This window comes from Mus caroli, unplaced genomic scaffold (genome assembly GCF_978045245.1).
Source record: "Mus caroli unplaced genomic scaffold, Mus_caroli_1 scaffold_3, whole genome shotgun sequence".
Classification (NCBI taxonomy): domain Eukaryota; kingdom Metazoa; phylum Chordata; class Mammalia; order Rodentia; family Muridae; genus Mus; species Mus caroli.
Window position 1 is genome coordinate 56,017,940 of NW_028227258.1, and position 19,561 is coordinate 56,037,500.

Genomic DNA, 19,561 nt, shown 5'->3' on the forward strand with positions numbered 1-19,561 from the left:
CCTTTTATCTATTTGTCCCACTTGTTCTTCTGAAGATGAAACAATATTTTCCCAAATCGAGGAAAGAATTTTCCTTAGAGACAATTATTGAACTCCAGGCTACAGTAGAAGCCGCAGGTGTACTGACTAAATAGCGCCTCTGCCAATGGGAACTTGAAGTCCTTTCACAGTGACAACGTGCCGTGCTCCGGGAGAACCAACTGCCACATTTTTTCAGGGCAGGGAGTTCGGCCGCAGAGGCCTCCCTGGTTGGGCTCCGGAGACTGATGTGGTCGAAGTTAGGCTTAGATCGCACACTCATTTTCAGCTGCAGCTTGGCATGCAGCCCTTGTGCCATTCCCTTCTGCTGGAGCCTACAGAATAGGTCTTTTCTCACTACTACAGCAGATCAACCGCAGTGAGGATTTGGCGTTTACGGGTTTCGCTTTTTCCATTCTATTTTAAGGCCCTAGTGCGCCCACAAGCTGAATAGCTGCAGAACTGCAGAAGCAGCTCGGAAAAGGAGAAAGGGCCACTGTAATGCTCACCTCCTAGCGGGGCGGGGCAATCGTAGGCCTCGCCTCTCTCAGAACCCAATTTCCGACGCAACCTCATCCCGGGGCTCCGATTGGCTGGCTGCTGAGCGTGAGGACGTTGCGTCGCGGGGCGGGGCGGACGAGCGGTGTCTGTCAGGGTTTCAGCTCTACGCCCCCGACCGCCGCCCCCTCCTCTGCGGTCGCGTCGTTTCCTCCTCTCGCCTGCTCTGAGAGGGGACAGGTGACAGCCCGGGCTTCGGGTGACGGTTCAGCCTCTGGGCATCTCTCCTCAGCCGACTCTCTGAGCTAGCTGCTGTCCTCGAGCCGGTCCCGGCCAGGGGAAGATGGCGGCCGCGCCCCGCGGCATCTGGGAGCAGCGGCGCCTGGGCTGTGGGTTGGGACCCCTCGCACGGTTGCTCATCCTTGCGCAGGCGCTGCGGCTGCTGCCCGCTGCCCGAGCCGGCCTATGCCCGGCGCCCTGCGCCTGCCGTCTTCCTCTGCTGGACTGCAGTCGCAGGAAGCTGCCCGCACCCAGCTGGAGGGCACTGTCGGGCCCGCTGCCCTCCGACATCTCCAGCCTGTGAGTAGAGGGTCCGAGGGCGCGGTCGCCACCGAGTTCGCAAGGGAGCTGTCTTATTGAGATTGTGAACTTTGAATGTTAGGGTTTCCCGGTACTCGTGGGAAGATAGGGGTTAAGATCTGGGGTCTGTGACGTTCCGGGCTGGAGATGTTTAATGTTGGACTCACGGGTCCTGAGCAGCACAGCTGAGACTCTGGATGGCTGTGGGTCGGGTCCAAGTGCAAAGCCCTCTTTGGGCTGCATCATTTCTTTCTTTTTTTTTTTTTAATTCCAGCTTGACTGGTCCTTGGGCACGTGATGCAAACACGATCTCTCCCAAAGATACAGGAGCTCTCTTTTGTCCCCAGTTCTCCCATCATTGTATGTTTCACTTTTGATACTTGAGTTCTTGATAGGGTTGAAAACCTCTGCATGCCTAAGGAAGATCATTGCTGATCCCTAATGTTTTGTAAGAGCAGTTATTCTTTAGTAGTCAGTTTAAAGAGGGGAAAGATTTTTTTCTTTCCAAATCATGATACTTTGTCTTCACTATGTTACTTTGAGTTAAAGAACCTTCATCTCAGATCTCTTTGTTTATGTATGAGAATCCAGTGCAGTGATCGAGTGGATTCTCTAGCTCTGACTTTAAATCCTGACAAACTTGTATTAGCTAGTGGCATTTGGAAAGCTCACTGCTCTGAGTCAGTAGGTATTAAATAGAACAGTAGGTTAAATACTGCAATTATGAGACTTCTTAGCCACCAACATACAGTTATGTCTCTGCCACTAACTGATCAACGTGCTTATTGACTTCTAGAGTTACCTCTGAAAAAGAGTTATCACTAAAAATAGTTTTGTGATATAATTAAAATACAAAGATTGGTTAGGTTCTTAATGGAAAAAGAATACAGGTAGAACATCTGTATTGCAGAGGTTAAGTATACGTTTGCAGAACGTATTTATAGGTTAGGATAGATAGGAAAGAAGCTAATTCCTGTATTCATTGAGAAAATTAGTAACTGCTACAGTTACTGTAGAATTGCAATATAGTAATCCAGCTCCTGTCATTTTGTGGTGGTTATATCTGTAGCTTATTCTGGTTTGACTCAGACTTTAGTATTATCATTTAGCATAGTCTGAATTAATCCAAGCACAGCATCTTCTTTATACAGTACGTGCCTTTTTTGAAGAAATTGATGAGACAGCTACCTGATTATGATAGACTGAATCTGACATAGGTTTAAAAACAGTCTGACTTAATGTAACTAATTGAAGAAAACATGGCCTGCTTTTGAAGATCCTTCAGTGAGACTTGCTGAGTGTGTTTGTTTAGTATGCATGAAGTTGGGTTTGAACATTAGTGCTGAAAAATAATAAGAAAAAAATCGTTAGCAAGTATATAGTAATGTTACCAAAGATGCTAATTGCCAGAAGATAACTGACATTTGGATTTATTTATTTATTTTGTTTTTTTACCTTTTGTGTTTTGAGAGGAGATACTGCCAGGTAGCTCAGGATAAGCAACTCTCTATTCTCCTGCCTCAGCTTACTGACTGCTGCCCACCATTCCCAGCTTGCATTCAGAAAATTGAAATAAAAATGAAATTGACATTTGTTGTTGAAGTGAAATGCCTTGGAGAACAATTCCCTTATAGTCGATTATTTTGAATATAGTTTCACTAAAAATATCAAACCACAGGCAGAATGCAGCCATGTTCTTTGTCAGGGTGTCATTCGAATGGGCTCTAGTTTGGTTGCCTATAGAGTCCTTGATCTCTGAAACTGAATGAGCATAGAGTCTACTGCTTATACTGTTATCAGCATTTTGGCATCAATGTATGGCTCACTAACTTCTTAACATTCTAGGACTTTTCTAACCCATAACTCAGAATTCTGCTATTTTCCTTTTGCAAACCAGTTCTAAGAGCCACAGAACAATATGATCAGCATATTGCAACAACAGAATTCTTCTTAGTGTGGAATTTTTATATTAGTTAGTTACTCTTCTTTTTTCTTTTGGTTTTTCAAGATAGGGTTTCTCTATGTTGTCCTGGCTATCCTGGAACTCTGTAGATCAGACTGGCTTCCAACTCAGAGATCAGCCTGTCTCTGCCTCCTGAGTGCTGGGGGTCAAAGACATAGGCCACCACTGTTACTTTTCTTGTTGCTATGACCAATTATCTGACACATATCAACTCAAGGGAGGAGTTTTGACTTATGCTCTAAGAGATGGAGTCTTATTATAGAAAAGACTCTGTGGCAGAAGGAGCATGCAGTGGCTTGCTCACAGCTAGATGGAAGCGGAAACAATTTTTTTGTTGTTTGAGACAAGGCCTTTCTAAGTAGTCCAGGCTGTCCTTAAGCTTCTACTTTTCCTATTTTTGCCTCCCTATTGCTGGGATCATTCTGTTAACGACACTGGACACTGGTGTGTCTGTAATTTTTGATTTGTGTCAGAATGTTGATGCTTAAGAGTTTTGGACTTTGGAGGATTTTGGATTTTCTGGTTAGGAATATTCAACCTATATTTAAATCCTTCCTAGTTATTCTGACACCCAGTGTTAATGGAAAACCACTTAGCCAAAATAGCTATAGAGTGCTAGGGCCTTGTGCCTGCTAGGCAAGTCCTCTAAGCTCTGTCCCCAAGTTGTCAGTGCTTCTCAAATGCCAATTTAGGGGATCTGTATTTTGTTTACTTCTTCAGAATTCTGTTGTGCTTTGGAAGACTCACAGATTCATTTTATTTGTTTATTTGTTTGTTTGTTTGTTTGAGACAGGGTTTCTCTGTATAGTCCTGGCTGTCCTGGAACTCACTTTGTAGACCAGGTTGGCCTCGAACTCAGAAATCCGCCTGCCTCTGCCTCCCGAGTGCTGGGATTAAAGGTGTGTGCCACCACGCCTGGCTTCACAGATCCATTTTTATTAAAAATACTTTGTAGGGAGCTGAAGAGAAGGCTCAGCAGTTAAAAGCACTGGCTGCTCTTGTAGAGGGTAGGGTTGAATTCCCAGCATGCAGGCAGCTCACTGCCATCTGTAACTCTATTCCTAGGGGATCTGAGGCCAGGGCTCTACTGAGAAACCCTGTCTCAAAAAGCCAAGGGGAGCGGGGGGGGGGGGGGTTAATCACATAGTTTTCTAATGCTTGAAAATACATTTCTCTCATTTTAGTAAGTAGCCTTTTTAAATGGGTAAATTTTTATTTTTAATGTGTATGTGTTTCTCTGTCTGTCTGTTTGCCTGCTTGCCTGTGTACATACAAGTGCCTGGAGGTCAGAGGCATTAGATCTCCATGAAGTAGGACATTGTGAGCTGCTAGGAATTGAATTCAGGTCTCTGGGAGAGCACTATGTGCTCTTAGGTGCTGACCATCTATCCATCCCAATCTTATAGGTCTAAATTTTTGTGGGGAGGTAATGTATTATGAGATTATGAGATTGTTCTTTCACGTTATTTCGAGGCAGAGACTCTCAGTTAAACCAAGATCTAGCTAGCTTGCTGGGGGAGCCCCTGTCTCTGCCTTTGGAGACTGGAATTACAGGTGGGCCACCATACCCACCCAATGTTTATGTGGGTCTTGGGGACCTGAACGCCAGTCTTTAACTTGCCAAGTGTTTTTAACTGTAGAACCATCTTCCTAGCCCTGCTTTATTCTTTAAAGGGTGTCCTAAGCCTAATGAGAAACTGGCATTTAACCAATGGAGAAAGCATATTAAAAGCTTAGCAAAAATGTTTTTAAGAAGGGCTTTTAATGTGTTCTTATATTTTCTTTTATGTGCCAAAGTAGATGACTCAACTAATTCTCTATTACTCTAGTCATGAAAAAATGTTAGGATGTTCACTTAATACAAATTAAAATCAAAGCTATTTAAATAATTTTATCCCAATCAAATTACTACATTTGTATTTAGGACAATCTCCAAAAGAGTGGAATAGTTTATGTACTTAACTTTTTTTTTTCTGTTTTGTTTTTGTTTTGTCGAGACAAGGTTTCTCTGTGTAGCTCTGGCTGTCCTGGAACTCACTTTGTAGACCAGGCTGGCCTCAAACTCAGAAATTCACCTACCTCTGCCTCCCAAGTGCTGGGATTAAAGACGCACGCCACCACTGCCCAGCTAGTGATGAGCAGTTTTAAAATTAAGCAATAAACAGTTCAACATCAGAAACTAATAATAATAATTGGAAACTAAACGCTAGTTCTTTCAGATTTCTCTTGTTTTTAATATTTGTTTCAAAATACTATTACAGCTTACTCATAATTTAGATCTTGGCAAGTTTCATTGGTAAAAGTATAGATAATCCAGAGCATAAGAGTCTTTCTTTGGAAGTGAACGATGTGTCGCATACCTTTAATCCTAGCACTTGTGAGGCAGAGATAGGTGGATCTGTGTGAGTTCAAAGCCAGCCTGGTCTACAGAGGGAGTTCTAGGATGGCCAAGGCTACACAGAGAGATCCTGTCTTGAAAAACCAAAATAAAATAAATCAAAATTTAAAAAAAGTCTCTGGGAAGTTGTTAAATCTGGTGCTGGGTTAACTGATGCTACCTACCATTGAAAGGCTAGGAAGGTGGGCTTAGTGGTAGGACTTGGAGAAGGGACTGAAGGAGCTGAGGGGGTTTGCAGCTCCTTGGAGGGAGCAACAGTGTCAACAGGCCAGACTCTCAGGAGCTCCCAGGGACTGGACTACCAACCAAAGAATATACATGGAGCGACCTATGGCACAGGCCACATATATGGCAGAAGATGGCCTTGTTGGACATCAGTGGTAGAAGAGGTCCTCAGGCTTGAGGACCTATTCAATGCCCCAGTATAGGGTGGGAGGATAGGAGTAGGTGGGTGGGGGAGGACCGTCTTAGAGGTAGGGGGAGGGGAGATAGGATGGGGGTTTCTGAAGCAGAGATCTGGAAAGGGGAAAACATTTGAACTGTAAATAAAGAAAATATCTAAGGGGGTGGGGGGTGGAGAGTGCTTGCTGAGAAAGCAAGGTAACCTGGGTTAAAATCAAATCCCTAGCAGTTGTGTGACTGTGCATGCCTGTAACACCAGTGTATTTCGGGGAGACAGGTGGATCCCAGGAGCATGCTAGCCAGCCAGTCTAGGTGAAACGGTGAGCTTCAGGTTCATTTAGAGACCCTGTCTTAAAAATTTAGATGGAGAGATGTGGAGAGATGGCTCACTAGTTAAGAGCTAATTTAAATTCTTCCTACACAATAATAAAAAGCCAAACAAAACCTATGTTTGTTTTTTAAAAATATATTTTCTTTATTTTATGTATGTGAGTACACTGTAGCTGTCTTTAGACACACTGGAAGAGGCCATCAGATTCAATTACAGATGGTTGTGAGCCACCATGTAGTTGCTGGGAATTGAACTTAGGACCTTTAGAAGAGCAGTCAGTGCTCTTAACCTCTGAGTTATCTCTCCAGTTTAAAACCTATGTTTGTTATAGAGGAATGATGTGTTGTTATTTTAGTGATGAGAAAGCCATTTGATATGCTTTATAATTAGGCTGCTGCATGTTATTTATTTAAATTAAAACAAAAAAGTTTTGGTGTAGATGTGTGCATAGACATGATGTGGTCTGTGTGGCCCGTGAGTATGGAGGTCAGAGAACAATTTTGTAGAGCCTGTTCTCTTCTACTTTGGGGCTCCAGAGGTCAAACTTAGGTTGTACAACAAGTACCTTTACCCACCTAGCCTTCTCACCAGCCTTTAAACCAGTGTTTTGAATGGTAAGATAGCGTTTTTGGTGTTGCTTGTTTGTTTTCAGGTAAGGTCTCCCTATGGCACTCTGGTTGGCCTGGAACTCACAGAGATCCCACTTGCATTGATCCCCTACCCCCAGCTAAGACAGATTTTTTTTAATGTCCATTTCACATTTTAGACTCTTAACTTAGTAATTACAAATAGTCTGATAAAAAGACATGAATTCAGTTGATTCTTAAAAATGCTTACAAAAAGCCGGGCGTGGTAGTGTACGCCTTTTTAATCCTAGCGCCTCTGCTCCGGAGGCAGAGGCAGGCAGATTTCTGAATTCGAGGCCAGTCTGGTCTACAGAGTGAGTTCCAGGACAGCCAAACCCTGTCTAAAAAAAAAAAAAAAAAAAAAAAAAAAAACTTACAAATAATGGAAAATGCCTTAGCTTTCTTTATAGTATTGGATATAATCAACATCATTTCCAGACTTTCTCCTTTTATTTATTTATTTAGAGACAGAATCTTGCTTTGTATTGTCTAGGTTGTCCTCTATTTTACTGTCTTCCTGCCTTGATCTCTGAGTGCTGAGGTTATAGGTGTATTACTACACCTACCCTGTTATTTTATTTTTAAAGATTTATTTTATTATTTTAAATTATGTGTATGACTCTCCCACCTTCAGTCATAGGTTATCAATAGTTCCTCTGCCAAGCATGGGGCATGGGTGCTCCTCCCCATTTATGCTGGAATTTTGGCTGGCTCAATCTTGTGCAGGTGCAAGTTCATGAGTGTAATAGCCATACAATAGTCTGGAAGTCAGCATTTCACAGTTCTGGCCACCAGCTCTTATATTCTTTCTGCCTCCTCCTCGGGGCCTAGAATGGATGGCCATGTGGGAGTGGGGAGGTGGACAGATGATTCAGCCACAGCTCAGCACTCACAGTTACTTAGGCTTCCCTCTTCAATCAGGTCTGATGAGTTTTTAAACAATTTTCCCCCCATGATCAGCTATTAAAACAGAATGGAGACATTTAAGATGGAAAAGTAAAAATCCTTTTGTCACATTTACGAAAAGTCACTATTGTTTGCTAGATAGGCGTCTTATACATATATGTATCTTTTTCCTTTCTTTTGAAAACACAAATGAAGCCACTGTATAGTTTGTATAAATACATGTATGTATATTTTAACTGGTGGCAGAAAACTCTGTTGGATGGAACTTTAAGTTATTTAATTTATCTTGATAGCATGTAGGGTTTTTTTTGTTTTTGTTTTTGTTTTTTTTTTTTTTCCGAGACAGGTTTTCTCTGTATAGCCCTGGCTGTCCTGGAACTCACTCTGTAGACCAGGCTGGCCTCGAACTCAGAAATCCCCCTGCCTCTGCCTCCCGAGTGCTGGGATTAAAGGCGTGTGCCACCATGCCCGGCTAGCATGTAGGTTTTAAGATTTTTTTTTTTGTACAATAATTCCTTAGTAAGTAGTTTTCCAAAATTATATGACTACATATGTAGAATAGAGTCTTAGAAGTTGTGATAATGCATGATTCTGGAATATCAAGTACATGATGTTAGTGTGTACTCCATCCAACACGTTACCAGGTTTTTGGTAGTCTATCCATCTTTTTATGCTATCTTTCTCATGGAGTCAGAAGTCAGAATCAATATTTAAGATTATAGTTTTAAATCTTTAATGTAGGAAGCTTGATAAGTAGTAGTGCACGATAAATCCCAGTTGTTCCAGAGGCTGATCGAGGAGAATTGCAAGTTCAAGGCCAATCTGAGCAATTTAGTGATATTCTGTCATAAAAATAAAAGTGAAAAGAGAGGACTGGAGAGATGGCTCAGAGGTTAAGAGCACTTGCTGTTCTTATAGAAGAGATGGGTCTAGTTCTTAGCACCTACACAACAGCTATAACAGTCTTTAACTCCAGTTCCAGGAGATTCAACACCGAAGATTTATTTATGAATTTGTTTTAATTATGTGCTTATATGTGGGGTATATGTATGTGAGTACAGGTGCCTTTGGGGACCAGAAAAGGCCTTTGGATCCCCTGGAGTTAGAGTTACAGGCAATTGTGAGCTGTAAAATGTGAGCTCTGGGAACTGAACTCAGGTCCTCTGCAAGAGTAGTATGTACTTATAATCCCAGAGCCAACTGATTAGCTAAAAAGTAAACTACAAGAAATAATAAAGTAAGTAAGTAAGTAAGTAAAATAAAGAGAGGGCTAGGCAGTTATACAACTGAGTGGTAAAATGCTTACTTAACAGCTGTAAGGCCTGAGGTTCAATTCCGGTACTGCAGGTAGGTGGGAGAATAGCTGTATTAGCCACACACACACACACACACACACACACACACACACACACACACACCATTCATTAGATAATAATAGCTTTCAGGCTACGGTCTGGCTAGTCCAACAAGGGGTTGTTTTCTGACTAAAAGTTCAGTAATCCAGTAGTTGTTCAGCCCATGAGGCCGAACATGTTTTCAGCATACACCAGAATTCCAAAGAAGTAGCTCTCATACTACCACTGAAGGAATGGACTTGCCCCAAGAGTGAGGGCAGTGGTCAAAAAGCAAGAGCTTCCTTCTTTCATGTCCTTTATAGGCTGCTGCTAAAAAGGGTGGCCCAGATGATAGATTTAAGTGTGTCTTCTCCTCGAATGTTCCAATGAAGAAAAATGCCTCATAGGTATTTGGATTTTGGCTAATTCCAGATGTAATCAAGTTGACAACCATGAATATCCATCACACTAAGGTAGGGGAGTAGTTTCAGCTAAGGTTTTGCCTTGGGAAATGGATTATACCTGCATGTTTAGTAGATAAATGCTTAACAGAGATGGTGCTGGTCCATTGTTTTGTTTCAGATACCTTTATACATAAACCTCTGTGTTAAATCATTTTATTTAGATACTTAAACTAGTCCTATAAAGTTGGTGTTGGTATTCACAATTTATATTAGAAGGGATTCAAGTGATGTATAGAGAGGTTAAGTGATTTGTCTGCGCTTTCTGATCTGGCTATGCAAAGACTAGGTTCTTGTTTCCTATATTGTTATGATAGTCCCAAGAAGCAGTACTTTAAGTGGTTAAGAACCTAGGGAAAGCAGTGTAGGCATGTAGGTTTGTAATCCAGCTAGCTACTCAGGAGGCTGAGGAAGCAAGATTGCAAGACCTGCCTGGCAGCCCAGCACTCGGGAGGCAGAGGCAGGCGAATTTCTGAGTTTGAGGCCAGCCTGGTCTACAGAGTAAGTTCTAGGACAGCCAGGGCTATACAGAGAAACCCTGTCTCGAAAAACCAAAAAAAAAAAAAAAAAAAAAAAAAAAAAAAAGAGACCCTTCTTCAGATGAAAAATAAAAAGAGAGCTGGAGATGCAGCTCTACTGTTACGAATCGTAATGTAGATATCTGTGTATTCTGACAGGTTTAGAACCACTTATATAGCAATATGAGGTTTGGGGCTTTTTTTTTTTTTTCTGTGGTGGTGGCAAAATAACCTTACAGAAGTAACTTAAGTGGGAAAAGAACTATGAAAGCATTATTTTGGCTCTTTTTTGTGTGTGTGTGTGTGTGGGGCAGGGTTTGCCCTGGCTGGCCTAGGACTCACTTTGTAGACTAGCCTGGCCTCAAATTCACAGAGCTCCACTGGCTGCTGCCGCCCGAGTGCTGGGATCAAAGGTGTGCATCACCCGCTGCCTGACTTGGCTCATGGGTTTGAAAGATATAGTCTGTCATGGAAGGAAATGTGTGGTGTCAGGAGCAGTTTGTACTGTAGCGGTGGAGATGTGAGGTGGTTGGTTATGTGGCATTGATATTCAGGAAGCAGAGCCCAGGTGGGAAGCAGAGCTGACCCATTATCCAGTCCTACCCTCCAGGTCTCATTTACTTCTGCTAATGCACAGCTTCCCCAAACAGCTTCACTGGCTGGGAAAGTGTTCAGCCACGTGAGCCTGAGGTGGACATTACATTTGCATACAGCAATACTGTGTTAGAAATAGTACAAAGGAGACCAGAGAGTTTTGTCTGTATGGTGTACTCTCAAATTGTACTGTGGCACTAAACCTGGGTCCTCTGTGAGACCATCAAGTTCTCTTAACTGCTGAAACATATCTCTAGACTATGGTTTTGGTTTTGGTTTTGGTTTTGGTTTTTTTTTTGTTTTTGTTTTTTTTTTTTTTTTGAGATTACATCTCTCTGTGTAACCCTAGCTGTCCTGGAGCTCACCTGCAGATCAGGCAGACCTAATAGTTTGGTGTATGCTGGGCAAGCATCGTACCAGTAGACTATATTCCTTGCCCTTTAAAAAACAAAAAAACCAAAAACACAAGTTCTCACTAGGTTGTCTAGGTTGTTCTCCAACAGTCTTCCTATCTCAGCCTTCCAGATTTACAGTTCTGAGCCACATTGCTTGGCTAGATGTGTGTGTGTGTGTGTGTGTGTTTAATACCCTTTGTAAAAGACTCCCTTATTGGGGGCTTTGTTGTTGTTGATGTTAATAATGCTGTTGGTTCTTGAAAACAAGAAAAGATTATTGACACAGAAGTGGACAGACCTGACTAGGCAGAAGAAACTGTACTCTGTGACTGCAGGAATTCTTTGTAGTTGGCTTGCAGAACTTGTGACTTCTCTGAGCATTCTGTAAATAATTTACACCCTGATGGCACTGCACAACCACAGTAATGGCACCTCTGGCTCCGGATGATATAAGCACTTTAATAATTCATTGCTTATTGCAGCTGCTTCCCTGTAGCATGAGTGGGAGGGGAGGGCCTTTACATATTAGTCATACATTATTACTCATATTTGTAGTGTTAGAAAATGCAGGAAAGGCTATTGATTGCTAAATACATTTTGGAGATAGTTGAAGGGAATAGTTGGGGCTTTCATTCTATCAGTGGCAATGCCTGTGATGCCTTACTAAACCCTAAGTCTTCTTGGTTGATGATGATGATGAATATGTATATGTATGCATATCTATTTTGCATATGTGTGCGCATATATGTCTGTGCAGATGTGGGTGCACATGTGTGCACGTGGGTGAAGGAGGTTCAAGGTTGATGTTGGGAGTATTCCTTTGAGCAGGGTTCCCTCAGTGGGACCCAGAGCTCGCTGAATTTGTTAGTCTACCTTTCCAGGATGGTCTTGAGATCTTGTCGCTGATTGTAAGTGCTTGAATTACAAGTGGGCTTTCAGGACCATGTGGCATTTATGTGGGCATAAGGGATCCAAACTCTGGTCTTTATGATTGCATGACAAGCATCTTTTATCTCCTCAGGTTGTTGGTAGTTAACTCTTGATTGCACTCCTTCCTAAGAGTTCTCCCATGGATATCCCTTAGTGTTAATATAGAGAGTCCTTAACCAATTAATTTCTTTTTTTTTTCTTTTGCTTTTTCTAGATGTGTTTTCTCTGTGTACCACTGTCTGTCTGGAACTTGCCTTGAACTCAAGAGATCCGCTCTCTGTCTCTGGCATGCACCTCCACTGCCCTGCCCAAACAATTTCTTTTAAATAAGATACTTTAAAAGATAGTTTTATATCAGTACTTTCACTTAAAAAAAAAAAAAACAGCAACAATGCTTAGTTTTGTCCCCATGTAAATTAAGCTCTTTAAACGAAAGTGGCTAAGATACTGATGGGCAGGCATGAATCTCATTGCGAGCAAATTGTTCAGCTGTGTCATCCAAATCTTCGTGCACTTGCCAACTGCCTGTGGCAGCACAGGGAGACAGGTTGATCTGTAGTGTTTCTCTAGTGTGCCCCTATCGATAGCCATATTGTAACATGCAGTAGGTCTCTTGGGCAGACAGCTTAGGTGGGCTAGGTTCTACTTGAGCATTGTAAAGATGACAGGAATCATCCAGGTGAATTTTTTAAAAGATTGTTTAAAAATTTAAACTCATGATGAACTTTAGTGAAAGTTCTAATAAACTGCTTGCTAGAGATGGGATGAAATTTTAAATAAACTTTTAGTTTTATGTATCTTTGGATTAGCAAGTTATTAGCTTTTTGCTTGTTTTATGTATAAGCACAGTGAGGAATATTTGCCTTGCAGTTATGTGCTTATTCATCTGGTAGTACATAGAAGACTTCAACTTAATAAATATTAAACCAGAACTGTCACAATCATCAACATAATTTGAAGATTTATTACCTTCCCCGGAAGCTAGATAGCTCTTTTTAGGAAGACCAGATTCCTTGACTGGGTCTTGCTATGAGCACAGGTTAGCCTTGCACTATCCTTAGTGTTAGTGTTTATGTTTTATGTATTACTTCTGCATATCCAGCTTAGTTCAAGTTACAGAAACTCTCATTTTGACTTGTGAAATCTACCTTCACATTTGTTTACAGCTGGCTGGTGTTGGTGGCACATGCCTTTACAAGGCAGGTGGATCTCTGTGTTCAAGATCAGTCTCGCCTACAGAGCTAGTGTCAGGACACCCAAGGCTCCATAAAGAAACCTGGCCTCAAAAAAAAAAAAAAATTGTGAGCCAGGTGTGGTGGCTCACGCCTTTAATCCCAGCACTTGGGAGGCAGAGGCAGGCGAATTTCTGAGTTTGAGGCCAGCCTGGTCTAACAAAGTGAGTTCCAGCACAGCGAGGGCTACATAGAGAAACCCTATCTCAAAAAACTAAAAAAAAAAAAAAAAAAAAAAAAGAAAATTGTTTGTAGCTGATCTATTATAATATATTCACTACAAGAGATGAAAAAAAAAAACATTGTTAAGAAAGCAAGGGACAGGGGCTGGTGAGATGGCTTAGTAGGTAAGAGCACCCCACTGCTCTTCCAGAGGTCCAGAGTTCAAATCCCAGCAACCACATGGTGGCTCACAACCATCCGTAAGGAGATCTGGCGCCCTCTTCTGGAGTGTCTGAGGACAGCTACAGTGTACTTACATATAATAAATAAATAAATCTTAAAAAAAAAAAAGAAAGCAAGGGACAAAATATGCATTATAATTTGTGTAAAAATTTGTTGGTGTATGTATAAAACATTTAGAGGGCTGCAATATACATAGTAGTTCCATTTGTTGCTATTGGAAAAAGATAAATTGTGAGGAAGCTAGTGACAAGGATAGAAGACTTTATATCCTTTTACCTTTTAAAATTTTATTTTATTTTTAATTTTGAGACAGTGTCTCAGTGTCTCATTGTGTAGCCTTAGCTGGCCTGGAACTTACAGAGATCTGCCTAATTCTGCCTTCCTTCCAAGTACACTACCACACCCAGCTTGTTTGCTTTTGAGAAAAGACTTTGCTAGGCAGTCTAGGTTGGACTATAGTTTATGCCCCTCCCACCTCAACCTTCCAAGTGCTGGGATTTTAGGCATGGACCACCATGCCTATATGGTTTATGGATTTTTATTATTGAACCATTACTAATTTATCCTAAATTACTAAAAAAAAAACCCATTAAAATAAAAAAGTATTAGATCTGTTGAAATTTGGACAAATTTATTCATAAGCATTACTTTTGGTAATACTAAAATTCAATTGTACTTTTTTTGAGACATGGTCTTACTAAGTAACCCTGGCTGGCCTAGAGTTTATTGGCAAAGCTCAAATTGAATGATCCTCCTGCCTTTGTTCTCTTAGTGCTGAGATTACAGACAGTTCGCACCATGCCTGACTCAAAATTCACAATTAGGGGCTGGTGAGATAGCTCAGTGGTTAGGAGCACATACTACTCTTGAAGAGATGACGCTTGCAGAGGACACCATTGAATGCCTGTAATACTACCTTCAGGGGAATCTGATGCCTTTGGCCTCCATGGGCACCTGTACTCCCATGTACATACCCACATGTGAACATAATTGAAAATAAAAAGAAATCTTTTGTTTCTTTGGTTGGTTATTTATTTTTGAGACTGAATTTTACTGTGTAGCTCTGGCTGGTCTGGAGCTTGATCTGTATAGACCAGGCTGGCCTGAAACTTGAGCCTGTGCTTTCTAAGTACTGGGATTAAAGGCGTGTACCACAACACCTGGGTAGACTCTGGCCTCAGTGGGCAAGAATGTGCCTGGTCCCACAGTGACTGGGTGGGGTGGTGGTGGTAATGGTGGTGGTGGTGGTGTTAGTGTGTGTGTGTGTTTGTGTGTGTGTGTGTGTGTGTGAGACATCCAGAGGGGTCTTTGCTTTTTCAGAAGAGAAAGGGAAAGTAGAATAGGGAGAGGACTTGAGTGAGGGGGTACTGGGAGGAGATGAAGGACTGATACTGAGTTGTAAAGTAAATAAATAAATTAATGAATTAAAGAAAAAAGTTACCTTTGTAGGACTTAGTATTCCTGTTTTAGTTTTGTACTTCCTCCCTTCTCCTCCCTTCTAGAGCACACTAAAGAGTTGCCTAGGTCTTAGCTCCTCTAGCACTGAGACATGTCTTCCTAGCCCCTATTCTGTTTGGTTTTTCTCTGAGGTCTAGCTTCCACCACTGAGCTCAGTATATCTGTCTTCTTTCAGGGATTTGAGTCATAACCGGCTGTCTAACTGGAACATCACCTTGGAATCACAAACATTACAAGAAGTGTAAGTTATTTTTATTCATTCAATATTAAAGCCTTTGAAGTAACCTAATTATGAATTTGAATATTTTTGGTGTGTATTTGTGTGTCTGTGTGTGCACCTGTGCACTGTAAGTGCTTGTGGAGTCCAGAGATCAACATTTAGTATCTTTGTGAGTTGCTTGTCTACCTTACTTATTTAAAATAATGCTTTTATTTCTTTTGTGAATTTCATATATTTTGATCATATTCTTTCTCTTCCTCCAACTCCTCCCAGATCTTCACATACTTCCCTATATTGCCAACTTCACGTTCTCTCTCTTTTTTGTCTTTGTTTTTTTGAAAAAGGGTTTCACTGTGTAGCCATTGCTGGACAGGAACTCACTTTGTGGATCAGGCTGGCCTTGAACTCACAAAAATCTACTTGCCTCTGCCACCACATCCGGCACTCTTTCTTTCTCTTAAAAAACAAAAACAAGGGGCTGGAGAAATGATGGCTCAGGGGTTATGAGCGTTGACTGCTCTTCCAAAGGACCAGGGTTCAAGCCCCAGCACCCATATGGCTGCTCACAGCTGTCTCCAAGATCTGACACTTTCACACAGATATACAGGCAGGCAAAACTCCAGTGCATATAAAATAAAATTAGATAAAATAGAAAAGAACAAAAACTAAACAAGCAAGCAAGCAAACAAAGAGTCTAATTTGTGTTGGCTACCTCTTCCTGAGCATGGAGCCTTCCCTGTCGTATGGTTGATAGACTCAGTATCACTCCACTGACGAAAACAGGTTTCCTCTCCTAGCAGGTAACCAATTGCAAATAGCTTTTTGTCTTGAAGTGGGACTTTGTGCCCACTTCCCCTTGGGGTTTTTGTCTGGCTTGAGCTTATGCAGGTCTTGTGCTTGCTGTCATAGTCTCTGAGTTCATATGTGCATTTGCCCTGTTGTGTCAAGAAGGCAGCTGTTTCCTTGAAGTTACCCATTACTTCTGGTTCTTAGGATCTTTCTGCCTGCTCTTTTTCATAGACCTCTGAACCTTGATGGGAGGGGTTTGGTATAGATTTTGCATTTAGGGCTGAGCATTCCAAAGTCTCTTTCTCTCTGCACGTTGATTAGTTAATTACCATTTACTTCAAGAAGCTTCTCTGTGGGGTGTGGTAGTGCACGCCTTTAATCCCAGCACTCGGGAGGCAGAGGCAGGCGGATTTCTGAGTTCGAGGCCAGCCAGGTCTACAAAGTGAGTTCCAGGACAGCCAGGGCTATATAGAGAAACCCTGTCTTCAAAACAAAACAACCCAAAACAACAACAACAACAACAAACAAACAAACAAAAAGCTTCTCTGATGAGGGTTGAGAGAGACACTGATGTATGTGTATAGCAATATGTCATTAGGAGTTGTTTCATTGATATGCTTCTTTAGCAGAATAATAGTAGTGGATTTCTCCTTAGGGCCTATGACCTAGCTTCTTGGCCTCTTCTACCTTATTTTTTGAAACATCATCTTTGAAATCTGTACTACATAGACTGGTCATTGGTCATCAGGAATCCATGTAGCTCCACTTTCCCACCTCAATACTGGGTGTACAGATGGGTGCTGCTCTGTTCAGCTTTATATTGGTTTTAGGGATCCAAACTCGGGTCCTCATGTTTGTACAGCAAGAACTTTACTGCCTGGGCCATTTCTCCAATATGAATTTGGGAAATTTTAATCTAGAGTTGCTGTGAAAAAAATTGAAGGAATTGAAGGCTGGAGATATGGCTTTGTGGTTAAGAGCACTTGATGCTCTTCCAGAGGACATGAATTCCATACCCAGCAACCATGTGAGGCAGCTCAGAACTACCCTACTATCCTACTACTGAGCTACAACTCTATCCCACCCTTTAAAAAATTAATTTCTAAAATTAAAACATAATTGCATCACTACTTCAGTCCCCCTTTAAAACACTTTTTATTATTTTATGTGTATAGGTAGTTTGCCTGCATGCATGTCTGTGCACCACATGCATGCAGGATTCACAGGAAGTCAGATACCATGGAACTGGAGTTAGAGACAGTTGTGAGTTGCTGTATGGGTTCTGGGAATCAAACCTGAGTCTTCTGGAAGAGCACCCAGTACTTTTAACCATGGAACTCTCTCTTCAGTCCCTCAGTATCTTGCTAAATAGCTTAGATTGGTTTAGATCATACTGTGTAGGACAGGCTGGCCAGTGGACCTGTGCATCCTTTTACATACGTCAAAGGACAGGGGTTACTGGCATGTGTTATCTGGCACAAGCCTTTGTAATACTGATTTTTCTTTTTCTTTTTTGTTGCTGTTGATTCGTTTTTGTATTTTTGTTTTTGTGACAGACTTTCTGTTTTATACTTCAGACTGATTTTGAACTTACATTCTCCTTCCTTTTCCTCTGAAGTAATGGGATTACAGATATGCTAGAACTACATCCAGTATGTAATGCTGACTTCAATGGTAGATCATTACTATGAAGCAGCACATTAAAATTGCTAATTTCTTAGAGCTGGAGAGGTAGCTCAGCAGTTAAGCACACATAGTGCTCTTGTAGAGGACCTGAGTTTGGTTTCCAACACACACATTGGGTGGCTGCCACCTTAACTCAAGCTTCAGGGGGTCCAATGCCACTGGTTTCTGAAGGCACTGCACTTAAATGTACATTTAAGTCTTAAAAATATCGAATTTTTCAAAGTTATATGCACTTAGTCTCAGTCATAGGCCCTTTCAAATTTGGATATATTAAGATAATAGCCAAAACCAGAATTGAATAGGTAATTTCCATTGTTAACCTTTAAAACTTTTTTCTCTTTTGCTTAGGAAAATGAATTACAATGAGTTAACAGAGATACCATATTTTGGAGAACCAACACCTAATATTACTCTACTTTCATTGTAAGTTAAGATTTCAGATTTCTTATTTAATTATGAATTTGTGTGTGTGTGTGTGTGTGCAAGTGCTTGGCTCTGCAAGTACAAGGACCCGAGTTCAAATCTCAAACACCCCTATGAAAATGCAGGCATGTCTGTGTGTGCACTTGGGAGTAGTAAGAGGCAGATGCTGAAAGTTAAGATTTCAGATTTCTTATTTAATTATGAATTTTGTGTGTGTGTATATACATACACACACACACACACACACACACACACACACACACATATATGTATATATAGAAATACCTGTTTTGCAGAATCAACACCTATTACCACTCTGCCTTCACTATAACAGTACATGCCATTGTTTTTGCAAGTACCTATACTGTTGATCTTAATTATTTAGTATCTTTGTGGCCTGAGTTGCATCACTGACAATAACTTCAATATAATCCTTGTTTTGTAGGGTGCATAATTTAATACCAGTAATAAATGCAGAAGCATTCCAGCTTTACTCTGCTCTCGAGAGTTTAGACCTCAGTTCCAATATAATATCAGAAATCAAGACATCTTCATTTCCTCGAATGTCACTGAAATACCTGTAAGTAAAATAGAGACTTAGATTTACTCATGAATTGGAAGAACAGTTTATTGAGTCAACTGCAGTAGGCTGGGCAGGAGCTGGTGCACTGCCTGCCAGTGCATTTCTGTCATTCACTGGCCATCAATTTTGATGTGTGTGTGTGTGTAAAACAAGCTTAGTTTTGGGCTTTTGTAGCTATTTATTTCCCTACTTCACCCTAAAAGAAAGAGTGCTCAGAGAAAATTGCTAGACATTGAGAGCAAAGTTTGGGATTTAGTTTTAACATTTATTTGTTATTGTGCAGGGGTGATGTAATATGCACCCTGCAGTGAGACTGTGCAGGTCAGAGGTCAGCTGTATGCAATTGGTTTTTTTCTTCCATCTTTTTCTTTCTTTTTTGTTTTTTCAAGACAGGATTTCTCTATGTAACCCTGGCTGTCTGGAACTCACTCTGTAGACCATGCTGGCCTCAAACTCAAGAGACTCATCTACTTTTGCCATTAAAGGCATGTGACACACCTGGCTAGCCTTTTCTTCCATCTTTAGGAGTGTTTCTGGGATGAAATTCAGGTTGTTAAGCTTGTTTGGCAAGTGTTTTTACTTGCTAAGTTATCTTGTCAGCCCAAGATTTAGTTTGAGCGTTTTTCATTTTGGTGCTGGGAACCAAATGCAGGATTTTGTCATGTTCAGCAGTGTCATGCTCAGCTTTTATCCTGCCTTGTTTGTCTTCTTTTTCTTTTCTTTCTCCTTCCCTCTCCCTCTCCCTCTCCCTCTCCCTCTCCCTCTCCCTCTCCCTCTCCCTCTCCCTCTCCCTCTCCCTCTCCCTCTCCCTC

The 19,561-nt window shown here is 41.3% G+C and overlaps 1 protein-coding gene across 4 annotated transcripts in view; it reads left to right on the forward strand.

Annotated features, from left to right (window-relative positions):
* The first annotated feature begins 634 nt into the window (after positions 1–634).
* Positions 635–19,561, forward strand: part of Lrig2 (leucine rich repeats and immunoglobulin like domains 2) — a 55,341-nt gene continuing 36,414 nt past the window's right edge. For all 4 annotated transcript variants that reach the window (XM_021158327.2, XM_021158328.2, XM_085835600.1 and 1 more), the window contains exons 1-4: positions 635–1,095; positions 15,224–15,289; positions 18,092–18,166; positions 18,612–18,746. In XM_021158327.2, coding sequence (XP_021013986.1) covers positions 860–1,095; positions 15,224–15,289; positions 18,092–18,166; positions 18,612–18,746 — 512 coding nt within the window. In that variant the 5' untranslated portion in view covers positions 635–859. The remainder of the gene's footprint in view (positions 1,096–15,223; positions 15,290–18,091; positions 18,167–18,611; positions 18,747–19,561) is intronic.